Source organism: Corvus moneduloides, chromosome Z (assembly GCF_009650955.1).
Source record: "Corvus moneduloides isolate bCorMon1 chromosome Z, bCorMon1.pri, whole genome shotgun sequence".
Classification (NCBI taxonomy): Eukaryota; Metazoa; Chordata; class Aves; order Passeriformes; family Corvidae; genus Corvus; species Corvus moneduloides.
The window spans coordinates 21,918,491-21,944,473 of NC_045511.1; the positions used below are offsets into that span (position 1 = coordinate 21,918,491).

General features: G+C 45.0%; 1 protein-coding gene across 2 annotated transcripts; it reads left to right on the top strand.

Moving 5' to 3' along the window:
* Positions 1 to 1,730: 1,730 nt before the first annotated feature.
* On the top strand, positions 1,731 to 19,151 carry LOC116438417 (urea transporter 2-like). Of its 2 annotated transcripts, none has more exons than XM_032097307.1 (9): positions 1,731 to 1,896; positions 10,704 to 10,866; positions 11,581 to 11,770; positions 12,169 to 12,297; positions 13,387 to 13,579; positions 15,203 to 15,350; positions 15,948 to 16,082; positions 17,035 to 17,084; positions 18,103 to 19,151. In XM_032097307.1, exons 1-9 carry the CDS (start codon positions 1,771 to 1,773, stop codon positions 18,277 to 18,279), a joined length of 1,311 nt encoding a protein of 436 aa, XP_031953198.1. In that variant the 5' UTR covers positions 1,731 to 1,770; the 3' UTR covers positions 18,280 to 19,151. The 2 variants fall into 2 exon arrangements, with proteins under 2 accessions (XP_031953198.1, XP_031953199.1); XM_032097308.1 differs by lacking the exon at positions 1,731 to 1,896 and adding an exon at positions 4,567 to 4,685.
* Positions 19,152 to 25,983: the final 6,832 nt, after the last annotated feature.

Sequence of the window (25,983 nt, forward strand, 5' to 3'; positions counted from 1 at the left end):
AGCATACATCACCAAGAGCAGATAGGTTCAAAGCACAAGGAGTTTGGGCTGTGCCCGGGCCAGGGAACTGCTGCTTGTGAGCCCTCTGAAACGGGAGATCCGCTGCGATTTCCAAAGCTGCACATGTGGCTGTGCTGGAGTCACACCACGAGAGGGAGACGGACACCGGAGAAGCCAGTGCTCTGCTCCAGCCACTCACCCAACCCCGTCCCACTGCCACTCAGAGGAATGCCAAACAGCAGCTTTCTCTAGAGAATTTTACGGGCCAAAATGCAGGGATAGAAGCTGCCCATACCAACTCGGCTGTTGAGCCACCCTGTATGCACCCAAAACTATTTCCCTCAGCAAACAAGTCCAAGATTGTGACAGACCCTGTGGTGCTCTGTGTTGAAACAGATTTTTCCACTCTTCACTCGCTCGTAGGAACGAGATAAAAAGCAATGTGGCCACGGACGCTGATGGGGGCAGCCTTGCTCCTCCAGGTACTCTGGCTGTGGGACAGGTCAGTCCATAGTTGGCCAGAGGAGCTGTGTCCTCAGCCAGGACCTGGGCTGAGCACCACTCACCCTCAATGCACTGTGTGGATCTCTCCCACTCCTGCCATACTTCTATTACCACTGCCAGCTCTCCACACACCTCCAGAGGAGCCACAGACTGGCAATAATTCTGGAAGTGAAACATTAGGTTTGATCATATTCAGCCCAGATGAGCTGCAAAGGTCCCTTACCTCACTGTAGCCGATTTGGAGCATCACCTCATTTTGACATTCTCTTCCATAACATCCTCACAGACAAGTTAATGAAGTATGGGCTAGATAAGTGGGCAGCAAGTTGGACTGAAAATTGGCTGAATGATTGGGCTCAAAGGGTTATAATCACTGGCACAAATTACAAGTAGAGGCCAGTAATTATTGGGGTAACCCAGGTGTAATAAGTTTAACTTCCTAATTAATAACCAGGATGTCGGAGCAGGGTGCACTCTCAGCAAATTTGGGGAAGGCACAAATCTGGGAGTAGTGTTGGGTATACTAGAAGGCTGTGTTGGCATCCAGAGGGTCCTCAGTAGGCTGGAAAATATGGGCTGACAAGAACCCCTTGAAGTTTCAGAAGAAGTGCAGAGTCCTACACCTGGGGAGGAACAGTTCCATCCATACATGCTGGTGGACATCCAGCTGGAAAGCAGCATGACAGAAGAGGCCTGGAGGGTCCTGGTGGTCACCAAGGTGACCACAGTCCAGCAAGGTGTCCTTGAAGCAAGATAGCCAGTATCTCCCTGGGCACCATTAGGAGGAATGTTGTCAAAATTGCCAGGGAGGGGATCCCTCCCGTTCACTCACAACTCTGGTCACATATCACATATTCACACCCAGTCTAGCAAAGGCAGACCAGGACTCAGGGTTTAGCAATCTGCAAAGCTCCACACACGGATTTACACCATTTTAAAGCACTTGTTGGAGTCCAAGAGCTGATGTAGCTCCCTGAGCAGACCTAGTCCCATTGGTAAAACCTGAGTCAAGAAGCACAGACAAAAACAGCAGTTAAAGGCAATCTGCTACCAAGTAATTTTAATTCTTCAAGGCCACTGAGCCTTGAGAGAGGAGTGAAGCCAAAGTGTGTGAAGCTGAATTAGGGCCATTAGAATCTTTCCGGGCACAGCTGACCAGTTCAAGCTCTGTACCCACCTAATGCAGCCAGACAGCTCCTGCCCGGCAAGCTAAACCAGTCAGGGATCATTCAGCATTTTTCTGGTGCTGCGTCTGGTTGAGATCCAATGACCAGCCCCTGCTCTGACCATGGCAAGCACTGGGCTTGGTCCAAGGGATGTTCTCAGAGACACCTTCCCTCAGAGCACAGAAGAAGAAACATTCAACAGCTTTGCCAGCAGAGAACTGATGAGGTAAGTCACAGATTTAGACCTCCTAAGCTTAGCTGCCAGACACCAACACCAGCTGCCTTGTCCTCAGCACCAAGCGGTCTTCGCACATGCCTAAAATCAAGAGGCAGCTCTCTAGTCCTCTGTGCTACCGGCATGCTCAATTTGCACACATTTACATGGTCACCCAGAGCTGGTGGCCCACTCCCAGGCAGGTGATAGGTGACAGCTATGTGACAAGCACATGGCACATCGCAATCCTTTCGCCTAGGAATGGCCATTGCTGCTCCAGTCTTCCCACCTTGAACCCCAAAGGATACCTACATCCTTGAGTGGCCCACCCTGGACGTTAGTGATGGGCACCGGAATTGGCACTGAGTTACACCTGGGAGGTTTTCTATCATTCCCACCTTTCCACATCAATCCTATACAGAGGGAATCTCAGTCCTCAGGCAACCAGGAGTGCTTTGCCTAGGGCACACAGCTGCAGGCAGGTATTCTTTCATCCTTCCTCTCCAGGAGCTGGCTGCACCTGGGATCCAGTGATTTCGTCACATGGCACTGGAGATCTTCCCTGCTCTGCCTCTAGCCCAGAGCAGGCTGCTGCCAGGGACCTCATTCCCACGCAGGCATCAGCAGACTGTGATCCTGTTACTTATTAACCAGCCCTGATAATCTAAACAATACACCTCTCCAAGACATCCATCACTGACCTGCCAGCCAGTGCCTTTTTTGTGTCACTCCAACCCGTCAAATACTCCATTAAGGCACAAGAATCAGACAGAGAGGTCCTGAATCTGGTTCCTTTGTACCAGGACATGTGGTGACTGGACAGATGGGAGTGGCTTCATGCTGACAGAGAGCAGTTGAGTTCAGATATTATGAAGAAATTGTTCCCTGTGAGGGTGGCGAGGCCCTGGCACAGGCCCTGCCTGTGGCTGCCCCATCCCTGGCAGTGCTCCAGGCCAGGATGGACGGGGCTTGGAGCAACCTGGGTAGTGGAAGGTGTCCCTGCCCATGGCAGGGGGTGGAATGAGATGGGCTTAAAGGTCTCTTCCACCCCAAACCATTCTGGGATTCTGTGACCCTGATATTAGCTCAGTTGGTCAGAGCATGGTGCCAATATCACTGAAGTTGTGGGTTCATTCCCTGTATTCCATTTACTTAAGAGCTGGATTCAATGACCTTTGTGGGTCCCTTCCAACTCAGGATATTCTGTGAATCTGTGATTCCCTGGAGGAAAGAAATACCCCACAGCTCCACAGGTGGAAGCAGCACAGCCCAGGAGTGAGCCCCGTCTGCACTCTGTGCTGCACCCCTTGGAGGGAGAGCTGAAAAGATGTTGCTTTAAACAGCTTGAAGCCAGGCCTGGGCATCCCTGAAACATGAGAGGTGTGAAGCTTAAAACTCAGTCTGAACAGACCTCCTGTGAGGCTCTCCCATCCAAATTACCCAACGCATTTCCCTTCTCTGTACATGCAAGGGTTCATCTCGCCAGTAAGAAACCAAAGGCAACCCAAGGAGAAATTAATTGTAAGGGGAAAATATGTGGACTGCACATGTGAAGCAGCTTCCCCTGCAAAATTTCATGTTCTACTGGGTGCAAAGGAATAGGATGGCAGTGTCTGGTTCACTCACAAGAGCTGCTGCCTATTTGATCAGAGGAAGACTGGCTCTTGCAGCAATGCTGAGCTGACAGCTTGTATCAGATGCCCTCCTCTTAGGGGAGAAAAAATTGCAGTCTGCTGTTAAAAACATCTCCATCAAAAGAGATGCACCCTGGGAATGAGCACAGTGAGAATAAAGTCACTCCAGCTCATGTGCATGCTGAGACTGTTTCCACAGGGCAGGAGGAGGCAAAGCCATAAAGTTTAGATGGGTTCTGGTTCAACAATAAATCATTCTCTCCAGCACCCAGCTCAATTTGCAAGGTTGCTTCTCTCAGCCATCACTGGGAAAGAGTCCTAAATTTACTATGGCTTAAATTAGCCTAAAAGGTCCCTTAAGTTCACCAGCTCCTTCTCTGCCCTTTCTCCTATGTTACTCTTCAAGACTACCCTCTCCAGCCTCTTCTCTGCCTTTTGCAGCACTTTCACAGCCTTATAAACCTCTCAAATATGCCACACTTCTGATATTTCAGATTCCTCCAGCAGGGTAGGGAGGACAGGTTAAAAAAAAAAAATTAAAAAAGGAAAAGAAAGAAAAATACCCCTTGAATTTCTCAACTAATTGATAAAAATCAATTAAACAATGGAAGATCACCAGGTCTTTCACTGCATTTCATTAACAGACTATTGCTTCTGAAAACTACCCAGAAACAGGAAAACTTGACAGGCTGCTGAACACAAAATGCTGTGTTGTACATTCCCAGGTCAGAATTTTGATAGGGAAAGATGCTAAGTTGTGCTGGATAAGGAGGATAATGCTGGAGAGGTCAAGCTCAGGTACACTGAAAGTCCATTTTAAAGCCCTCAGTCCTTTTAAGTGGTAGAGGAGGAGATAAGGCAGAGTTAAAGGAGAATTAATTTTAAAAAATAAATAAAATAAAATAATTTTTAGAAAACCACATCAGGGAAGAGGACATTTGGATAGACTGTTGGCAAGAGACCCAGGAGAGAGCAAGAGGAAAGGTGGAGAATTCAAAGGGGAACCTTCTTAACATTCACTTGGAGCTCTCCAAGTGGGAGGAGAAACAAATCAGTAATATCAGGACAGGAGCCATGCTAGCCTATATAAGCTGGTGGGACATTTTCTTTTTCCCTACTTCTGTCCTAGCCAGCAAACCTACAGCTACTCCTGAGCTCATCAGAGAGGTAAGAGCACTCTGTTCTTTCCTTCTAATGCACGATGTTACTGACTTACTTGGGTCTTTCCTCTCCCTCAAAACACCTGGCAAGCAGCATTTGAGCAATCCTGCTGAAGGAGAACATCTGAAGCTCAGGAGGGGAACAAGAATATCAGTTATCAACAACCTTCTAGCGGGGTGAGGATTTAATAGTACTGCTTAGCCCAGGCTGCTGAACCTTGGAGGAGAAGGAGAAAAGAAAAAGAGAAAAAGAAATAGCCAGAACTCTTTAACATTTCCTTTTACTGCCTTTCCATTCTGCCAAATGAAAATGCCCAGAGAGTAAAAATACAGAGTTGATGTGATAGTGTCTCTGTATTTCTCTGCCCCGGGAAACAGATCTCTGAAAACTGAATTGCATATGGGCTTAATGAATATTTAAATCTGAGGGGTAAGCTTTCTTTTGAACTAATACTTTGAAATATATCTTCTATGGGAGAACCTGAACTCTTTTTTTCCAGTGGGGGTCAAGTGCATTATAACCTGTTTCGAGGATTGTGCTTGTGCATGCTTGTGCTCCTATGCCTAACACAATATTAATCCAGCTTTACTACACCCCTAGTAACATTACACGGGCTATGCTGGAATTAGAGCTGCTGAGAGTCTGGCCCTTTCCTGCTATTGTGCTTGGATGCAGGAATTCCTCTAAAAACAGGCTGCACACAGAGCTTGGCTGCCCGCAGACTTCACAGCAACAATTCAGAGAATGCAAGAGACAATGGCTGCAATTGTGCGGTAGCAGGTCCTCGGGTCCTTGGACAAACAAATACCTCACCATAAATTAAACCCTCAGAGAAACCTGAATTTTGGCAGGGAGAGAGGAAAATTCCAGAAAGAAGAGAAAGCACTAGATAAATTTGCTGCATTTTCACAGGTAAAAGCCCAGTGTCCAGCTTGGAAGCACCCATTACCTGGGAGTATTAATTAGCCAAATTAAAGACACTGTCCCTCTCCCAGCTGCAAGCACAACATTGTTCTTACCATGCACAACACAAAACGAAGGTGTGGCCAGGCTTTTCCCTCTTCAGCAGGTGAATAGAGGAGTATTTGCAGGGTCAGATGCTGCAGGAGTGCAGCCCCAGCACGGAGCCTGCTCCACGGCAGCTTTAACAAGGCATGACTGAGATGCGTGGGTATGGCGTGACAGGGAGGAAGTGCACACAAGTGGAAGGAAAATTGATTTAGGGAGACACGGGGTTGCATAACGTCAGTACTTTGCTACAGGACATTTATTAACTCTGAAAAGATGATTAAAAAAACAGGATAGATTAACATCTCGGCCCTGCGATGATTTAATCTTTGTAAAAGAGAATCATCTTTTATGTGTTCTCTTTTGTTTCATGGGAAGCTCTCACTTCCCATGGAAATAGTTTTAAGTAGTTTCTCTGCACTCACAGCACACTACAAATCACTTGCACTTGCACCACTGAGACGAAAAGTGCATTCAGACTGGCTCTGCCTGGGTTCTGCTGCTGCTCCTGTATCTCACCAGTTGCACACCAACCACTACTGAGAGCTTGCGCTACAAGACTGGAACACCTCTCCAGAGCTTACATGAGATGAGGCAGTGTGTTCCAAGCTGTCTGTCTGAGAACCGGACTTAGTCTTTAAAAAAAAACTTTTTCCCAGACTAGTAGAAATCAGGAATGAAAAAAAAAACCTACCAAACCTGCCCCCCTGCGGGAGCCAAGCAGTCTGTTCCAGCAGAACACTCCTTCTGCAATTATTTCCATTTCCTTCCTTTGTGCACTAAGAAAAAATAACACTTTCAGTGAAAATTATGTGTTTGCACAACTTTAATAGCAGGTCTTCAAAAGACCTGCTGCAGACCAGCACACATGGAATCCCCATCAGAACATGTACACTTCAGTCTGCATTAATATTCAGACTTCGCTGTGTTAAGATTCTCTGAGCATCTCCACAGTTCTGAGATAAGACACCTTTTGTATTCTCTCCTTTCTTAAATACCTGCTATCACCTATGCCCTGAAACAATGTAATGTGTTAACAAATCATTAATCTGAGCATATAAATGGTAGGTACTGCTTTGTAAAATCACTAAAAATGCCTAAAAGCTATTATGCTGGTGCCGGTTTCCAAGTGCTTCACTACTTCTTTACACTCTCATCAGGCATCTCAGTAGCAGTAGTGCAAGTCTGTGGATGCTAAAAAGCAGGAGCAGAGGAATTTTCCCACTGCTGAAGCATTTTGTGAAGTTTTCCTTTCTCATGCTTTAGCTGAGAAACAGTGAAAGACGGTTCTGTAAACTAACTCTTTCTCTTGCACCTGCACGATCTTGTTTTGGTTTACTGAAGAAAATATTTTGAAATAGGCATCGTAGCATTCAGCCAATCACTCTGGGAGGTGTAGGGTCAAGCACCCAATAATGTCATTTCTCTACTGCGAACCAAATTATATAAATGAGGGGATAATTAATGAAATAATTCCTGGAATTCCACGTGGTGATTATCACTGTCCCTGGAGACAACAGCGACACAAGTCCTTCATACTTTGCATTTCTGAACAGGTGGGAAAAGCCTCAGGGCTGTGGTGACAACACAGTCCCCTCACACAGGATGTAGCCCCCTCACAGTGCCTGGGATGGGATTCAGAGAGGCCATGAAACCAGTGGGGCTGGATCTGGGTCTTTACTGTGTCATGAAGACCCCATCCAAAACCAAAGGTTCTCTTGGCCTACACTCATTTCCAGCCAGCTGCTCTGCAGGTGAGGAGGTTGTTCAATACTGATTTCATTCTCCCTTAGCATAAATGATCACAGAATGGTTTGGGTTGGAAGGAATCTTTAAAGCTCATCCAGTCCCACCCCCTGCTATGGGCAGGGACACCTTCCACTATCCCAGGTGGTTCCAAGCCCCGTCCAGCCTGGCCTTGGACACTTCCAGGGACGGTTCAACCACAGCTTCTCTGGGCAATCTCTGACAGGGCTTCACCACCCTGACAGGGAAAAATTTCTTCCTAATACCTAATCTAACCCTGCCCTCTGTCAGTTTGAAGCCATTGTCCCTTGTCCTGTCCTCGCTACATGTACTACAGAGCTGACGAATTCCCAGTGGTTCCTCTCCAGAGAGACACATCCCTAGATCAAATGGGACTGCTTGGGGGTTGGGCTAGATGAGCTTTAAAGGTCCCTTCCAGCACAAAGTATTCTATGATTCTGTGACATAATGAACACGAGTTTGAGCAGCACTGCTGGGCAGAAGGTAACCACGATCACCCCGCAGTCTTTGTGACTCTGAATACTCTGGTACACGGGGCATTCATTGAGTATCAGGTTTGAGACAGGTTAGTGCAAGTGACTCACCAGATCACCTGGTCTTTTTGCCGTGCCAACTGCGGTGAGCTGGCTTCATTTCTGCCCATGGAAACCCAGAGCAGAGGAGCACGGCCAGCTCACACTTGCATCACTGCCCTAAGCATGCACTTAACTGCCTTTAATGGCAAAGCAATACATCAAGTTTTGGTGAGTTCAGGCCCTCAGATTCATCAATTTTTTCCTCCACTGTGCAAGTGGACTGGGCTGTGACTCCAGCACTTCACGTGCACATTACACCCTGTTCTGCAGACTCCTGAGTGCAAACAGCTCCTCGCTCAGTGTGCAGGGAAACACCCAGGGAACGCCAGCATGGGTCACACAGCAACACTCTGCTGTGCAGCAGCACTTCATTTTACATGTTAGCAACAGCAAAAGCCCAAGTTACATAAAGAGGGAGATCCTTTAAAAGGAAAATGTAAATGCACTTACACCAAATGGAGAGCATTTATCTTGGCTGGAAATTTTGATTTAATTGAATGTACATCCAACTCACTTATTCCAGAATAAAGTATGAAAAAAGTAAAGGTTAATGAATTAAGATAATGAATTATAACAGAGCCAAAAAAAGCCTTCCTGCATCAAGACACCATCCCCAGCAATGCTCTTTCCTCCTTTTCTCTTTTTTCTTTTCTCTTTTTTCTTTTCTCTTTTTTCTTTTCTCTTTTTTCTTTTCTCTTTTTTCTTTTCTCTTTTTTCTTTTCTCTTTTTTCTTTTCTCTTTTTTCTTTTCTCTTTTTTTTCTCTTTTTTCTTTTCTCTTTTTTCTTTTCTCTTTTTTCTTTTCTCTTTCTTCTTTTCTCTTTTTTCTTTTCTCTTTCTCTTTTCTCTTTTCTCTTTTCTCTTCTCTCTTCTCTCTTTTCTTTTCTCTTCTCTCTTCTCTCTTCTCTCCTCTCTTCTCTCTTTTCTCTTCTCTCTTTTCTCTTCTCTCTTTTCTCTTCTCTCTTTTCTCTTCTCTCTTTTCTCTTCTCTCTTCTCTCTTCTCTCTTCTCTCTTCTCTCTTCTCTCTTCTCTCTTCTCTCTTCTCTCTTCTCTCTTCTCTCTTCTCTCTTCTCTCTTTTCTCTTTTCTCTTTTCTCTTCTCTCTTCTCTCTTCTCTCTTCTCTCTTCTCTCTTTTCTTTTCTTGCCTTCCTTAAAATCCTTACCTTCATGTCCTACAAAAGCCAAACTCAACACTTTTCTGTATATACTGGTCCTCTAATCAACCTCTCATATGAAACCTGTCCTTGTATTAGCTGGGCTCTTCCAGAAGGTAGAAAATGTCCATTTCTTATTTATGCCAATATTTACTGCTTCCTGTAAGGTCACCACCAGCCCTCCAGTAACATAAGAGTGAGAAACTGGCCAGGATGTGCATTAACCAGGCATTCCCCTACACAGACCCAGAGCTGATTAACCACACTGGAGGGTCTGGAAGTGCAATGCCCAGGGGTGAAGCAGCTTAAGTTCTCAGCACCTGTGTTTCTGAACTATGGGTTCTCTCCCCCAGCTGCCCACGAGGTTTTTTAGTAAAGTTTTGAGTGAGTCAAGGACTAACACAAGATCTCTGTGTCTGTATCATCCTATTTAGACTATCAGCTCCCAACCTAAATTCACTGCTTCTTGCACAAGCTGCTATTCACCAGTGAAACCTGAAGCACCTCTGGTTCTGTATTCACACAACAACACACTTTGTCTGGTGTTTGCTGGATAATTACCAAGAATTAGTTCAGTAAACAGAGTATGCTGCAGGAACAGGGTTTTTTATTAATTTGCTGACTTCCTATTTAGAATTGGTTCTTAGACAAACACTGATTTGGCTGTAGACACTGTTTTTTACTGTTAGGTGTAAGCCTCTGATCCACGTGCCTGAATAATCCTTTCTAGGCTGTATGAGGTGCCAAAGGTATTCCGGCAGCTCCTTATCCAAGGGACGTGTGTCCCAAAGGGCACCCCATCTCCCAGCCCTGCACCCCAAACACCTTATCTAGGCCTAAACACCTTTGCTGGGCCTATAACAGTCCCCTACCTTATTTAAACTTTTTATAGCACCTGCTAAATTCAGTAAGTGTTCTTTTCATTAGTCCCTGAGGGTTTCTTACTACGCATGTTCCAACATGTGGTCCCCTATCTTGTCCCAGCAGAAAAGAAGGTGACATGACTAAGGCAGAATGGAAAGCAAGAACTGTGAATTTGGGCATTAAACTCTTGAATCAATGCTGGGTACTTCTAAAGATTGGGCAGTTAAAAGTACAGCTCAAATGAGAAAAAGAAATGTATGAATGCATGTGAGTAATGGAATAGGGCACCGTGGACAACCCCAGGCTAAGCCCATGCTCACAAGAAAGGTTGAACTGGTCCCAATAGGTGATTATGAAACTGAATTTAGGTGCCTAATATTGATGCCTGATGGATAAGTTCAAGCTGGAAATATGGGTTAAGCAGCAGAGAAACTTAATAAATGAAACATCTTCTTATAACTGCATGGAAATCTGGGAGGACAGAGCATGTGAAGAGGGAATGTACCCATGGAGACATAAGAATTAGGTGTTCAGAGTAAGGATTTTCCTCTTTCTGGCTCCAAAGTAGCACATGGTGAGCAGTTATGTGGTAAAGATCAGACCAAAAAGAGACATTGTGATGAGCTTTCTTTTTTTTTCCCCTTTCATTTTACCAAAGGTTCAGAAGATCAGCATGGAAAACTGTGTTGATGTCAAGATAGAAACCAAGGGGGAAAGAATGCCAGTGAAGCAGAATCCACTGAGCAAAGGTGGGAAGAGTTTCTGCAGAGCTGTGGGTTACCTCACTGGAGACATGAAGGATTTTGGAACCTGGCTAAAAGGTAAACCTACTTCATCGTGACTAATGACATCAGATTCCAAATAAAAAGTACATGAAAGGAGTAGTAACTTCTCAGGGATGTGATTCAAGTTAGAGTAGTACAGAAAATACCTCTACCCTGATTTATGTCCATTTTGTAGGGGAAGAAATCAGCTTTGTGCAGAGATCCACATACTGTTTAAATCTTGGGGATGTCTGAGATGACATTTACCTCCCAACATGCCATGTACAAAGCGAGTTTAGTCCCACAGAACATAGCCCTGGATGGTTATTCTGTGCTCTGCCATTCTTCATAACACTCCAGGTCCTTTCAGCTGAGCAGTTTCTGTCAAGCCTAATGCCACTCTGAAGTTAAATTACACATAGGTAGGTGTGTTTGGTCCCTGTAATAAATCAGCAGTGGGATACACACACTATTTGCCATCTGAGCCACAGACATCATAAATTAGCTGGTTCATATGAATCTGGTCCAGGATACTTTATAACACAGGGTTCTGGCAACCTCGCTGTTCATCTCAGTTTTCCAGCTGTAAGACTTCAGTGCAGACCATAATAAATCCCTGTCAGGTTTTACAGTCTCGTTGATTCATTGCTTCAGTCATGGTGCCAAGTCCCACTGCCAAAACTCTCCCTGAGTTTCAAAAATACATCCCAAATCAGTACCATCTGCAGAATTTAGGGGGCTTGTTTTACTACTTAATTTGATCTTTCCCAGACAAACCTCTCATGATCCAGCTCCTTGACTGGGTTCTGCGTGGGATATCCCAGGTGATGTTTGTCAACAATCCCCTCAGTGGGCTGGTCATCCTTGCTGGCCTCCTGCTGCAGAACCCATGGTGGACACTCACAGGATGTGTGGGAACAGTTGTCTCAACTTTAACAGCACTTATTCTCAGTCAGGACAGGTAAGTCCATCCTTTTCCACCTCGAGCAGCCACTTCAGTGCTGATTTATGTGTTAGATGTGTGATGTGAATGAAAAGCTTGAATTTAGTGGAAGGCATCCGTGCCCACAGCAGAGGGTTGGAACAAGGTGATCTTTAAGGTCCTTTCCAGCCCAAATCTTCTATGATTTTGTGTATCTGGTCTGGTAGGACCAGACAGATCCTCCCAGCAGCCACACCTGGTGCAGAGGGACAGTGGATAAACCTGCAGAAGGGGGAAGTGCTAACCCAAGCGTGCAAAATCACATGTCCCAGCAGGTCATCCCCACACAGAGCCACAGCTGGGTGGGGAGGGAGGGCTGATGTGAGCACAGCATCCTCAGGGGAGAAGATTTCAAGACAGCTGTTCCCTCCACACAGATCAGCCATAGCAGCAGGCCTGTATGGGTACAACGGGGTCCTGGTGGGATTGCTGATGGCCGTCTTCTCTGCTGATGATGACTACAACTGGTGGCTCCTCCTGCCAGTGACACTGGTGTCCATGACCTGGTAAGTCAGATGTCTCCTCTGCTTCTCCTTCCAGCCCCAGAGTCCCCACAAGTGAGACTGAGCTGTTGCATTTCTGTGCAGGCAGCAATGGAAAGGGAACAAAACTAACACATATGCACTGCTAAATCTGCATCATTATTTACACTTTTAAACTCAGATGTAATCCAGAAACAAATAAAAATACCCACATAATCACAAATAATCCAGTGGGGAAAACAAAAATCAATGGCTGATCATGCGTAATTCAATATTCTAAATGTGAGTCATATTGCTGTGATGCATCAATTCATTTCTGTTTCAAGAGGAACATTATTTTCACCATTTCCTACCATCATCAACCACAAGAGCTTCATCTATTTAAGTCACCATATAAAAATGTCATGAAAATTTACTTCTCCAGGCACAGAAACAGTTCGGTGGTCCCTAGACATGATGGTTGACGCTAATCAAAACAAACAACTACTAATATTTTACTCATATATATGGCACCATAATCTGCTAGGTATTTGGACAGAAAAAAATGTTGAAACCTGATCTTTGACCCCAAAATGTCTATCTGAAGATTGCTAAAACCACACGTGTAATTTGTCTGCCTGAGGTTCATGTGGTGTTACAGTCCCTTTGATGTCAGCTTTTACTGCTGATCCACAAGCTCTAGCAAGGGCACACAGGCACATTCACAGCTCACTCAGACCCAGCATGGGTGTCCTAGTCTCAGTCCACTTCAGGTGCTAAAAAGAAAAAGGTAAACACTAGGACTGAGTGGGGGAATAACTCCTTTAAAGTGCTGGATCCTGTCTCCTTCATGCTCACCAAATTCACCATATATATTGACATAACATGACAGGAATTTGTACATTGATAACTGCCTTTAGAGGGGGTAGGAAATTTATGGAGTGACCCTTTCTAATCTCTGATTTGATTAGTCAGACTGAGAAAATTAAACAGTTATGAGGAGGGGAGCGGGTTTTTTTGTTTATTTTAAATAGACCAAATTTTCTGGAGATGGGTTTAGGGCTGGATGTGGTTCTGGTGTGATTTTTGCCTACCTGACAAGCTTCTAGTGAGACCATTTTGTTCTTCTTTCAGCCCTATTTTCACCAGCGCTTTAAGTGCAGTTTTCTCTAAGTGGGACCTGCCTGTTCTCACCTTGCCTTTCAACTTGGCCTTGACCCTCTATCTGGCTGCTTCAGGACCACACAACCTCTTCTTCCCTACAACTGTCATTCATCCTGCCACGGCAGCACCGAATATCACCTGGGCAGATGCTGAAATCACATTGGTAGGATGTCTTCAGGATAACAGTCTCCTTCACTTACAATTAAAAACACTATAGAAATGTATTATCTGCCTTTATAAATTCCTATGGCTTGGGTTGGATGGGACCTTAAACGACCTTCCAGTCCCACCCCCTGCCATGGGCAGAGACACCTTCCCCTATCCCACGTTGCTCCAAGCCCTGTCCAACCTGGCCTTGGACACTGCCAGGGATCCAGGGGCAGCCACAGCTGCTCTGGGCACCCTGTGCCAGGGCCTGCCCACCCTCACAGACAGCAATTCCTTCCCAATATCCCATCCAGCCCTGCCCTCTGGCACTGGGAAGCCATTCCCTGTGTCCTGTCCCTCCATGCCTTGTCCCCAGTCCCTCTGCAGCTCTCCTGGAGCCCCTTTAGGCCCTGCCAGGGGCTCTGAGCTCTCCCTGGAGCCTTCTCTTGTGCAGCTGAACACCCGCAGCTGTCCCAGGCTGGCTGCAGAGCAGAGGGGCTCCAGCCCTGCAGCATCTCCATGGTCTCCTCTGGACTCACTCCAATAAGTCCACCTCCTTTGTGAGTGCATTATGGCCTGGCAATACAAAATTTGATATAGAAGATGGGTATTATCCAAAGTATAAGGGTTTACTCTAGGAATTAACACTTTTGATAGCTTGAAAATGAGGATCTTTTCATTTGCAGTTGGATCTAAGTGTATATATCATAATCTTCAAACTCTCTTGAATCTAATTACCCATTTCTATTTCTATGCATATACTAATCATCTCCCCACAGCTAAGGTTGTGCTGAGAATTCCAGTTAACTCACAGGGTAATATTAATTTTTCAGATATAAGCTGTTTATAAAATTGCATTTTTCTGATTAGACATGAGCAAGAAGATATTACTATGATAGAATGGTTATAAGCTTGGGTACAAATACTCATTGACATATTTTTAATTTATATTTAAGTGGGACCTTTCCAAAGAAATATTTTCTTTTCCTGCATTACACCATAAACAATACAGATACCAGAGTAACTATTTTCTTCTAAGGTACAGCTGATTATTTTAAGAGGTTCCCAGGAAGTGGTTAAGAAAAGGAAGTTAATTGACACTCAATGGAAACCCACAAGTGACATTTCTCAAAGAACATTTGCCGTGGTGCATAATTTTATGGGGACTATATACAGAATAGTGCCTCAAAACCACCTCTAAGCTGTGACCAATCTGGGTTCTGTCCCACCAGCCCAGCAACTCCTGCTCATATTCCTAGTGGATCCCAAGGGAACCATCCCCTAGATTCCCTGTCAAGGTCCATATGGATATGTAAAAATGGTCAAGTCAGCAGCACATGTAAAGAGGATGATTAAACCCTTTCACAAAATATTTACTCTTGATCTTAGAGCAAAAACCTGACAGAGGAGCTCAGGGCTAGGGAACAAGCCATGACTCATTTTCATTGAAGGGGAAACCCAGTGGAAATGCCCTGCTGTCTCCCGAGACGTGTCCAAATGCTCCACTTAGAAAGAAAGACTGCATCCAACAAATGCCAAATATGAGCCTGGCCAAGAAAAACAAGTTAAAAAAAAAAAAAAAAGGTTGCAAATCTGATAACAAATTGTCTTGTTTGGTTTGTTTTTTTAATTTCTACAGCTCCTGCAATCGATTCCAGTCGGCGTGGGTCAGGTTTATGGTTGTGACAACCCCTGGGCTGGGGGAATGTTCCTGATTGGTTTATTTATCTCCTCTCCACTCATTTGTGTCCATGCAGTGATCGGCTCAGCAGTGGGGATGATGGCAGGTAATGATTTGGCTTGTGTCACAGATTTATATAAAAGCATGGACAATAAAACAGGAGCTACAATAAGTGGAGCACTTAAAATCACAAGTATTTCACCCATTGGAGAATGGCTGCTTGAAAACAAAATATATTCAGCCTTCTGTTTTAAGAATTCTTTTGATTGACTTCCCCATTCTCTTACCCTGTTTTATGATGGCAGAAACCTTCAGAACAAATTAGTGTCTTTTGTGCTGAGATGAATTTTTACCATGAAATACTTAATTTCTGGGTGTATCCTGGTGGTTTTAGGGGCAGATCAATGGAAGTCAGAGCCATCATCCTGAATGTGCAGGCCTCAGGGCCTTAAGATTCACACATAGTCCCATATATGTTTTGTTGAAGTCATCACTAAATTCAGCTCAGGAGCAACAGGGAAATTCTGCCATGACTCTGCTAAATTAAAATGACTTAGCCCTTAGACTGTAGCAACTTGACTACAAACAGCAACTCCATCTACAAATGATGGCTAGAACCCTTGAAAATCTGTGTTCATGCCACTTCTCCATCGATTCTATCTCTCTGGCTGAGGAACGACACATCTCTGACTTTATTTTCCAGGGCTGAGCTTAGCAACACCGTTTAGCCAAATCTACTCGGGGCTGTGGGGCTACAACAGTTCCCTGTCCTGCGCTGCCATCGGGGGCATGTTCTTGGCCCTTACCTGGCAGACACACCTCCTGGCCATGGCCTGTGGTAGGTATCCGGCAGGTTTTCATCTCCCCTTGAAGTGAGACAGGATGCCTTTGCAGCAGAGGTGGGCTGGAGCCAGATGAGCACCTCCAGGCAGGCAGATGGATGTACGTGAGGCTGACGAGTGGTGAAGCTGGATGTTGAAGCCATGGCTTTAACATACCCTGTGCTTTCATTTTCGGCCAAGAGCTATGTTTGAAGCAAGAGCTGTGATCAGTGGATGTGTGTTAACTAAGGTCTTTGAAATCAGATGCTTTGTTTTGAGTCATTAATTGTGTTTGTTCATTCATTGCTGGATTAATCACGCTGGTTTCTTCCAGCCATAGATACCAGCTCAAATTCCTTCTTTGAAGAAGGACATGCCTAATCTTTCAGAAGAGTGGAGCTCAAGATCTGTCCGCAGCTGTAGTTAGACAGTACACATTCCCCATTCTCTTCAAATGGATCAAAGGCATGAGCTGGGCAACACAGCAGGACGGAAGAATTATTTATAAGGCAATTCCATATGAAATTTCAATATCAGAGTGAGCTGGGAGTGAAGCTATTGCTGATTCAGTGCTCATATAAGAAAGATTTAGCTCTGTATGTCATTGACCTACCTTCAAGCCCTGGAGGCAGGACAGATGAGGGTGGAAGGGTTATTTTCCTATTTAACCCTATCCATCAAGCTACGTATTTTCCATGTCAGTGCATTTTTCAAAAGCCTGTGATACCATAGCACATTTGTCATCACTCCAGTTCTTTCTGTTTGCTTGCTTGTTTGTTTGTTTTGCCCTTTCCATAAGCTCCAGGTTGGAGGGGACACAGTGTTAAGGAAAGGGTTTAGCAGGGTACTGTCCAGACAAGGGTCATAGTCATTGGTTGAGCTACCCAAGGCAGAATGAGGGATGTTTGCCCTTGCTGTTCTACTCCATGAGCAACAGAACTCACCAGGAACTACCTTTCTTTTTCACAGCTCTCTTCAGTGCCTACCTGGGAGCAGCAGTGACCCACATGTTGTCTGTGGTAAGTAGTGTATCAGCTAAGGGCTGGTTTCCAACGCTGAATTTTTCCCTGGCTTGCCAGACAAAACACCAAGACATGGAGAAAAATTCAGGCAAAGGCAGAAACAGTCTGGGAGAGGGGTTACTCTCTGCCCAGCAGGTTGGTGTGATTCCCACTGGAACAGGCCACTTGGAATCATCATGTACCACTTTCCATCCTCAGAGTTTGAATGAACTTCCACAGCTCAGCTCTAGACACTTATGAGATCACAAAATCATGGAATAGATTGGGTTGAAAGGCACATTAAAGCTCATCCAGTTCTACCCCTGCCATGGGCAGGGACACCTTCCTCTAGACTGGGTTTTTCCAAGCCTCATCTATCCTTGAACATTTCCAGGGATGGAGCAGCCACAGCTTCTCTGAGCAGCCTGTGCCAGGGCCTCACCACCCTCAGAGCCAATAATTTCTTCCCCAAATCCCAGCTAACCCTGCCCTCTAGAAGAGGAGAGCCATTCTCCCTTATCCTGTCCAGGCCCTTGCCGAAAGTCCCTCTCCAGCTCCTGGACCCGCTTTAGGCACTGGCAGACTGCTACAACATCTCCCTTCTTTCAGAGATTTACTTTGTGCCTGAAGCAATTGGAAAAAAGGGCCCTGCACATGTGTAAAGAAACATTAAATTTGGGTTAACTTATTCTCCCAATTGCCAGAAGTCAGTCAGTATAAAAGCCCAGGGAAAAGCTGAATGTTTCCAGTATCCACTCTCCTGTCTCATCTCCACCCATTCCTACCTCATGTCCGCCCAAGACCATGGCAGATGCACGAAGGGCAGGCAGCCCTCTCGCCAGAGCTGGTAGATGTTGCAGGCTAGTGCACAATGTTGAGACCTCATAAAGAAACTCAGTCTCCCTAAGGAAAGACTCAATGTAAAACCGAGTCTAGACTTGCTTCAGAAACCCTGTTCCAAAGTGGCTGGCTCTGAATGTTACTCAAATAAACCAAAGACATGTAGTAAATAGGTGGTTTGTTATTTTCTTTGCAGTTTGGGGTGCCATCAGGAACCTGGCCCTTTTGCTTGTCTGCGCTGACATTCCTGCTAATGACCACAAACCACTCTGCAATCCAAAAGCTGCCACTCTCCAAAGTCACCTACCCAGAAGCCAACCGAGCTTATTATCTGATGATGAAGAAACATGAGAGGTCTTGCTGTGAGGCATAGAGACACAAGAATAGAGATACTCAGCAGATTTTAAGGCAAGAGCACGAGGTATTTCCCCAACAGACTGTGATTTGTGTGCTACAAAGTCCAACACCACCTTCTGCGTGGAGAGACTTTTTCCACCGCATCTGTTTGTTCTATTAAGAAGATTTCTATTAGGTAGGACTGTGCTTTGCTGGAAAGATCTTTCCCAAGATCAATCTGTAGTGATTTTAAAGCACACATGTCTGAAAAGACACTTGAATTATAAGCAGCAGGAAAAATGACTTATAAGCGGAAAAGAAAAATCTCTGTGAAATTGAAGACACAGCAATCAGACGTAAAGAAATAAAGAGCATCTTTCAGCATCTGAGGGGACTTCAAATTAATGGCTAAAACTAGCTTATGACAGCAAAGCATCTTAGAGAGTTTCACTGTAGCAGAGAAATGGAATAAAGAGCACCCTTTGCCAAGTAAAAAATAGATTGTGAAGGATTCTACCTGGAGGGCCTCTGAAACCCCGTGGAGAGAGATGTTCATTAGCAATCATCAAACATAAGACGGACATGATTTTTGTGATTTTTGTCTTAATCTCATGATTTCTCTTAATACTTGAACTTGGTGATGGGTTAGCAAAGGAGGGGACAGCAAGAGAGTCATTGCTGCCCCTTTTCTATGCAATAAAATGGGTCTGTTCAGTCAATGCACAGATAGAACTAATTTGAGCTGTTCTTAACCTTTCTCCCTACACTGCCTCCCTCAGCCCACGAATATCAAACAGCAAAATGCTGTACTGTCCCAGCCTGCTGTTAAAGCTCAGGAGGCTCAGGGGGGACCCTGTGGCTCTGCACAACTCCCTGACAGGAGGGGGCAGCCGGGGGGGCTCAGACTCTGCTCCCAGAGAACAGGGACAGGATGAGAGGAAACAGCCTCAAGTTGTGCCAGGGGAGGTTTAAATTGGATATTACGGATAATATCTTCATAGGAATTGTTATCAAGCCTAGAAACAGGCTGTTTGGGGCAGCACTGGAGTCCACCTCCCTGGAGGGTTTTAAAGGCCTTGAGATTGTGGCACTTGGGGACATGAGTTAGTGGTGGCCTTGGCATCAATTCTGTGATTCTGTGAAGCTGCTGCTCTGCCATTTCTCTCTGCCTCACAGTGGGAAGGGGATGTTTGAGGACCACTCCAGCAGAGCTCTGCAGGACACCAGCCATGTGCCGCCTCTGTCCAGGCTCCCAGGGTACGCAGGTAGGGAAGGGGGAAGCTGGCCTTGCACCCAGCAGTGCTGATCACCTCAACAGGCATTAACTGTGCCACCTTTCTGCCTGGCTCACTGACATACTCTGTCTCATGTTGAAGCTGATACCTTCACCAAAAATATTGCATATGCTCAGGTCGTTCAGCTGACAGGAGCCTACACGCAGTGACATCACTCCAGGAAAAGCAAATCGAAACCTGTTTTTCTTGTAGCAGGTGAAATAAAATCTAACATTATTTTTGAGTTTGGGAAGGGAAAAAAGCCCCCAAACCATGTATTTTTGCATACATCACAAAGTTCTGAGTGTAAAATATTTGTGATGAACTGTTGGCAGTATCTTCTGGTGAAGTTTTAGGTTTTCAGATGTTCAACAGTATTTCTGTATGACTGACACTCACTTGTAAAATGTAGCATTTCCATGATTTACTTAATAAATATCTACATAATATTCTGTGGGGTTAATTTCTCAAACAAACATTCATACTTTTTTGAGTTCGGTATAAGTTCCTCTCTATTTGTTATCATTAAGTTCTCCCAAAGATAGGTTACCTCTTAGACAAGTAGTGTAGAAGACATAGGAAAACAAAATTTTTAAATCAGTGTGTGTGGGATGCATAGGAAACTTTTAAGTTCTGCTCTTTGTGCTTATCACAGAATCATAGAATAACAAAATTATTTGGGTTGAAAGGGTCCTTGTTACACCTCCCTGCCATGGGCAGGGACACCTCCCGCTATCCCACATTGCTCCAAGCCCTGTCCAACCTGGCCTTGGACACTTCCAGGGATCCAGGGGCAGCCACAGCTGCTCTGGGAAACCTGTGCCAGGGCCTCACCACTCTCACAGGGAAGAATTCCTTCCTAACACCCCATCTAACCCTGCCCTCTGTTGGTGTAAAGCCATTCCCCCTGTCCTGCCATTTGAGGCTTAGCCAAAATCCTCTTCCAGCTCTCTTGGAGCCCATTTAGGCACTGGCAGGGGCTCTAAGGTCTCCTCAGAGCCTTCTCTTCTCCAGGATGAACACCTCCAGCTCTCTCGGTCTTTTGGCATTTTGCTGCATCAAACCTTCTTAAACAAGGTGCAAGTTCTGCACAGGAGGCAGGATCAGCCCAAGGCATAGCACTGGGCCAACAGAGCTGTAAGCAGAGCTACAAAATCCTCCTCCAGACCAGGCAGTGATTCATTCCTAGGGAGATGCTGGACAGGCCCCCAGACTGGGGTTAGATGAGGTCGTGTTCTATCTAGAACATACCTGGAGCAGGACCAGAGGGCCATAGAGATGCCCTGGGGTCTGGAGTCCCTCTGCTCTGGAGCCAGGCTGGGAGAGCCTGCACAAGAGAAGGCTTTGGGCAGATCTTATTGTGGCTTCTCAGTACTTAAAGATCTCTTTAAGAAAGATGTGGACAAACTTTTTATCAGGGCCTGTTGCGATGGGAAAAGGGGCAATGGTTTTAAACTAAAAGAGGATCAATTCTGACCAGATAAAAAGAAGAAACTTTTTATGGGTAGGGTGGTGAGGCACTGGCACAGGTTTCCCAGAGATATGATGGATGCTCCATCCCTGGAAAAAGTCAGGGTCCAGTTGGACAGGTCTCTGAGCCACTTGGTGTAGTGGAAGATGTCCCTGCTCATTGTAGGGTGTTGGACTGATGACCTTTAGGTGTCCAGCACAACCCAAACCATTCTCTGTTTCTATGCTTTACCAAAACATAATGTAAAAGGGTATTTTAATGTCTGAACTGAGATCTCCCACCCAGGACCATGCCCGGAGAGGCAAATCTACAAAGGCCGCTTTCACTCATGTCAAAATGTGCACCCGAATAAGAGAACATAATTTATGTCCAGTGTAAATCAGCAGATTTCCTCTGACTGGTGGTATTCCAGCCTGCTGTTGCTGAGCAACAGGGACATTTTGGCAGTACCATAAAGAAATCATATGCACAGAACTGAAAAACAACCAAAGATTAAGGCCATGTCCCAGCCATTTAGAAAGATTTTGCACATCGTTCAGAATTAATTCTACATTTTACACTATCTGGAGAATTTATTCTTCCCATGTTAACAGCTATTTGGAGATTTGACATGTAAGTCAGTCAGAACACGCATATTATGCTTTTTCCCATTATCGTTCAAAACACTGTCTTTGCTAACAGAACTAATTTATCTCATTACTGAAACCTTTCTCTTTTTTTTTTTTTTTGTCTTTACATCAAATAAATGCTATTCAGATCACCTATTTTTTTTTCAAGCACTCTTTTTTCACTCCTGTTTCTGATACACATGTGATGCCAGACTCATAAGAAACACTTACGCTGGGCAGAAATCTTGGGGTATTTTCCTGGACTACCTCCTTCCCAGTGCCAGCAAAGAGATGTCACTGTGCTTAAAATTCTGACAAGAAATACATATTTGTATATATAAAATAAGCAAATACTATTAAAAATAATTCACAAGAAAAAATTCATTAAAAAAATAAACAAAAACATAAATAAATAAAAAGTAAAATTTAAGGAAAAAAAAAACAAAACAAAACCAAGCCCTAGCCACCTGGAAACATCTGCTTGGAGTCACATTTTATCCAAAAGTCTAATTCAAACGAACTGCCCAACTGCCACTTCCTGAATCACTCTTGTTGATGGTGTCTGATGTGCATAATTCTCCCCAAGAGTCCCAATTTCATGTCAAGAGCTCAAATATGAGGAAATGCAACAATGCAATGTCCTTTATCTGATCCTCCAGGACTGCTGCAAGTTCTGTTTGGTTTTACCATGTTCCACACAAAATATAAACTGTATAAAGAATGCTGCTGTTGATAATTATCTAATCTTTTGGATCTTGACACTTAGTGTGAAGGAATTAACACAGAATTTGGCCATAGTTGCGAATACTTCACCTGCTAAGAAAGATGCTACCCATGAGGAAGCAGAGCTGTGCATTGAAAAGATTATTGCTTGATTATTGCTTAATTCTTTCCCTCTCCCTCAGAGTGCAAGGACTCCGTGACAAGTGAATTGTTAGGCACAAGTTAACACCTTTCTGAGGCTTTCTCTTTGTCTTGACATGGAAAACTGCCTTCAGGTGGTAAGGCCTAGTTTGTTACCAGCAGTTGAGCTTTTTCCAGATTTGGAATGAGATGAGGAAACAGTATAACTCAAAGCAAATACACCTCAGTGACTTAAGGCCCTCACTCTCCTTGTTCTCAAGAGGCACAGATAGACCATGGCAATTAAGTTCACATGTATTGAAACAGAAACTGTTTAAACAGGAGTTGGAAGCCTTAATATTTCAGGGATGTGGGTCAGAAGGACCATTTTAAGTCCCCAGAGGTGCTTTACTTGCAAAGGGGCTGTGAAGGTTAAATTAGTTACCTTGAGCTTGAGACCTCCTAGACTTGCTATTGCACTCCAGTGCATAGCAGAATCATAGAATAAAATCACAGAATGGTTTAGCTTTGAAAATATCATCAGGCTCCCCCCAGCACTGCCAAGGCCACCACTGCCCCATGTCCCCAGGTGCCACATCCACACGGCTTTTAAATCCCTCCGGGGATGGGAACTCCCACACTGCCCTGGGCAGCTGTGCCAGGGCTGGACAGCCCTTTGAGTGAAGAAATTTTCCCTTAATATCCAACTTAAAGCTCCCCTGGTATATCTTGAGGCTGTTTCCTCAAAGCAAAATAAAAAAAAAAAAAACCCTCAGTTTCATAGCGCTCACCATTTAGGTTGGAATATACCTGTAAGATCATTGGCATGAGGATTTCTCACAACAAATTCAAACTCTTAGAAGGTAGCAACAAAATCAATCCTGTCAGCAAACAGAAGCACCTATGAGGGAAAATACAGCTCAGCTGGACTTGGAATACTGGAGCAATTGCTTCTACTTTTAGGACCAGTGACGTCATCAACAGTAATTTTTTGAGTAAAATAAAACTACGTATGCACAGATGCATAAATGGGAGTTCAACTGCAAACACTTTTTTAGGAATTCTGTATTTTTTTCCCTTTTGCCTCTCATGAAAATATATAGATTAGAAGAAAATGGACAGGAGCCATGGGCTTAGGAAACTGACTAACTACAAATCCCTTCACTTTAAATTAAACATTCTTGGATTGGTCATCAGTTTAATCGGATAAGGCTGAGATCAGTGGGAGGTTAAGGATCAGATTTGCTAATTAGAACACTTAGAGAAATACTTCTGGGAAAAGCGTGCCCCTTTTCCTTTCCTGGGAAGGAAAAGAAAGAATTTTTTCAAGTGGAATTTTCCAGCAAACAGTCCTGGTGCCCCAGTCATGAAGCAGCTACAAAACTCATTGTAGTGTATAGTTTTGATGGGGGAGAGTGGGACACTCTGTAGGAAAGTGCAGGTCCAGAGGAGACCATGGAGATGCTGCAGGGCTGGAGCCCCTCTGCTCTGCAGCCAGCCTGGGACAGCTGCGGGTGTTCAGCTGCACAAGAGAAGGCTCCAGGGAGAGCTCAGAGCCCCTGGCAGGGCCTAAAGGGGCTCCAGGAGAGCTGCAGAGGGACTGGGGACAAGGCATGGAGGGACAGGACACAGGGAATGGCTTCCCAGTGCCAGAGGGCAGGGCTGGATGGGATATTGGGAAGGAATTGCTGTCTGTGAGGGTGGGCAGGCCCTGGCACAGGGTGCCCAGAGCAGCTGGGGCTGCCCCTGGATCCCCGGCAGTGTCCAAGGCCAGGCTGGATGGGGCTTGGAGCAACATGGGATAGTGGATAGAGTCCCTGCCCATAGCATGGGGTTGAACAAGATGAACTTTAAGATCTAATCCAACCCAAACCATTCTGGGATGGATTTGTTTGTGTTGAGATGCTAAAACCAAAACAGGGCTCTCAGCAAGCAGCCAAGAGGTATCTGTGCAAGGCGTCTTCACTGCTGGTGTACAGAAATGCTTTCATCTCATCTGGCAGCCCTCATGAACCGGTTATTCACCTCATTAGACATCCTGATGTTGATCACCTTCTGTGTGGGTAAAAAGGACAGATGAGGTTTTGTTAGTAACGGCAAAGAGACCACAAAAGTAGTGGCTGGTGTTACATCTGTCTCCCCACAAACCCTCTTTTGTCTGCAGAACAAGAAAATAAGAACACTTCCTGTATCTGGAATTGTGATATATTTTTCACTACACATTCCCAGGTCATCCACATCTTCCCTTTGCTCTTTGTTGCTTTCCTCTACTCACATGACAGAGAACACCTACAGCAAGTGGAAGCAAATGCAGGACGCTTGGCCACATCCCACTGTCTGAAATGTCCTGGCTTTCCTCTCAGCCAGAGGAAGATACAGCCCCTCCCTGTGCAAAAAGCAGCAGCTTGGATATGAGAACCCAGGAAGATAACTCCACTGGCACACCTCTCCAATTCACTTCAGCATAACCCAACACCTCACTTATCTTCAGCTCACCTTTATCCAAACTGTGTGGATGGCTCAGCCCTGCCCACACAAAAAATACCTTAAAACACAAACTCTCCCTCCCCACAGGGAGAAATCCCACTCACCAGCAGGTGTCCTGTGGTGGTGGCTTAGCAACAAGAGGCACCTCTATGTAGCTTTTCTGCCAGGCACTTTGAGCAGTGAGCAAGCTTGCTACATGAATAAACCAAAGTTCTATCCACAGAACAAACAAACCCCCTGGGGGATATTGAATTTCTGTTCTTTGCCCCAAGAAATACCTCCTCTTTTTGGCTATCGCATCATGAATGAGCCATCATTCCCTTTTCCATTTCCCCAATCCTGGTTTGCTTGCAGTGCATTGCTGGTGATGGACATGGCCACCAAGCCCTCTGGGAAAACATTCTATCTTCTCCAGAACCACTAAACATTTCAAACTCGCTAGTCCTTTGCATTCTTTAACCACAACACCCTCCAGTTCCTACCAGAGCTTATTCAGTGACTCCTTGCACCCACGTCCCTACCACAGCATTGTCCCTCCGCAGGCATCCATGAGCAGGACCCTCACTGGAGTTCACTCCACCCCTGCTGCCCTCAGCATCTTGTTGGAAAGTACATACCATTCCTTTCTCTCCTGAAATACTTAAAGGCACAGAATTACATTTCTGTGGGAAGGAGAATGATGAAAAACATGTATCCTGTCAAAAGGCTCCACAGCACCAGCAACTTGCTCCATCCAGGTGCAGGATCAGCATTCCCCAAAGATCTGGGAAATCAACAAAAGTATCACTGAGGCATTCAGAAAGGGCAGATTACATGTCATCTCATACATTTCAATCTCATGATTCAGAAGACACTTTCAGATTACACTCATTTAACTGGAGAATACCCCAAAAATGGATTCAAGAAAGAAAGGATCCACACAGAAGTGTAACAAAAGACCAAAACATAGCGGGATTTAAATAAGAGAGCAGAAGATTACACATAGCCAAAACATGAGTTGCAGAGGTACAACTTTGAGATGAATTTGACATGTTACAGTTTTTTATTTTACTCAGACA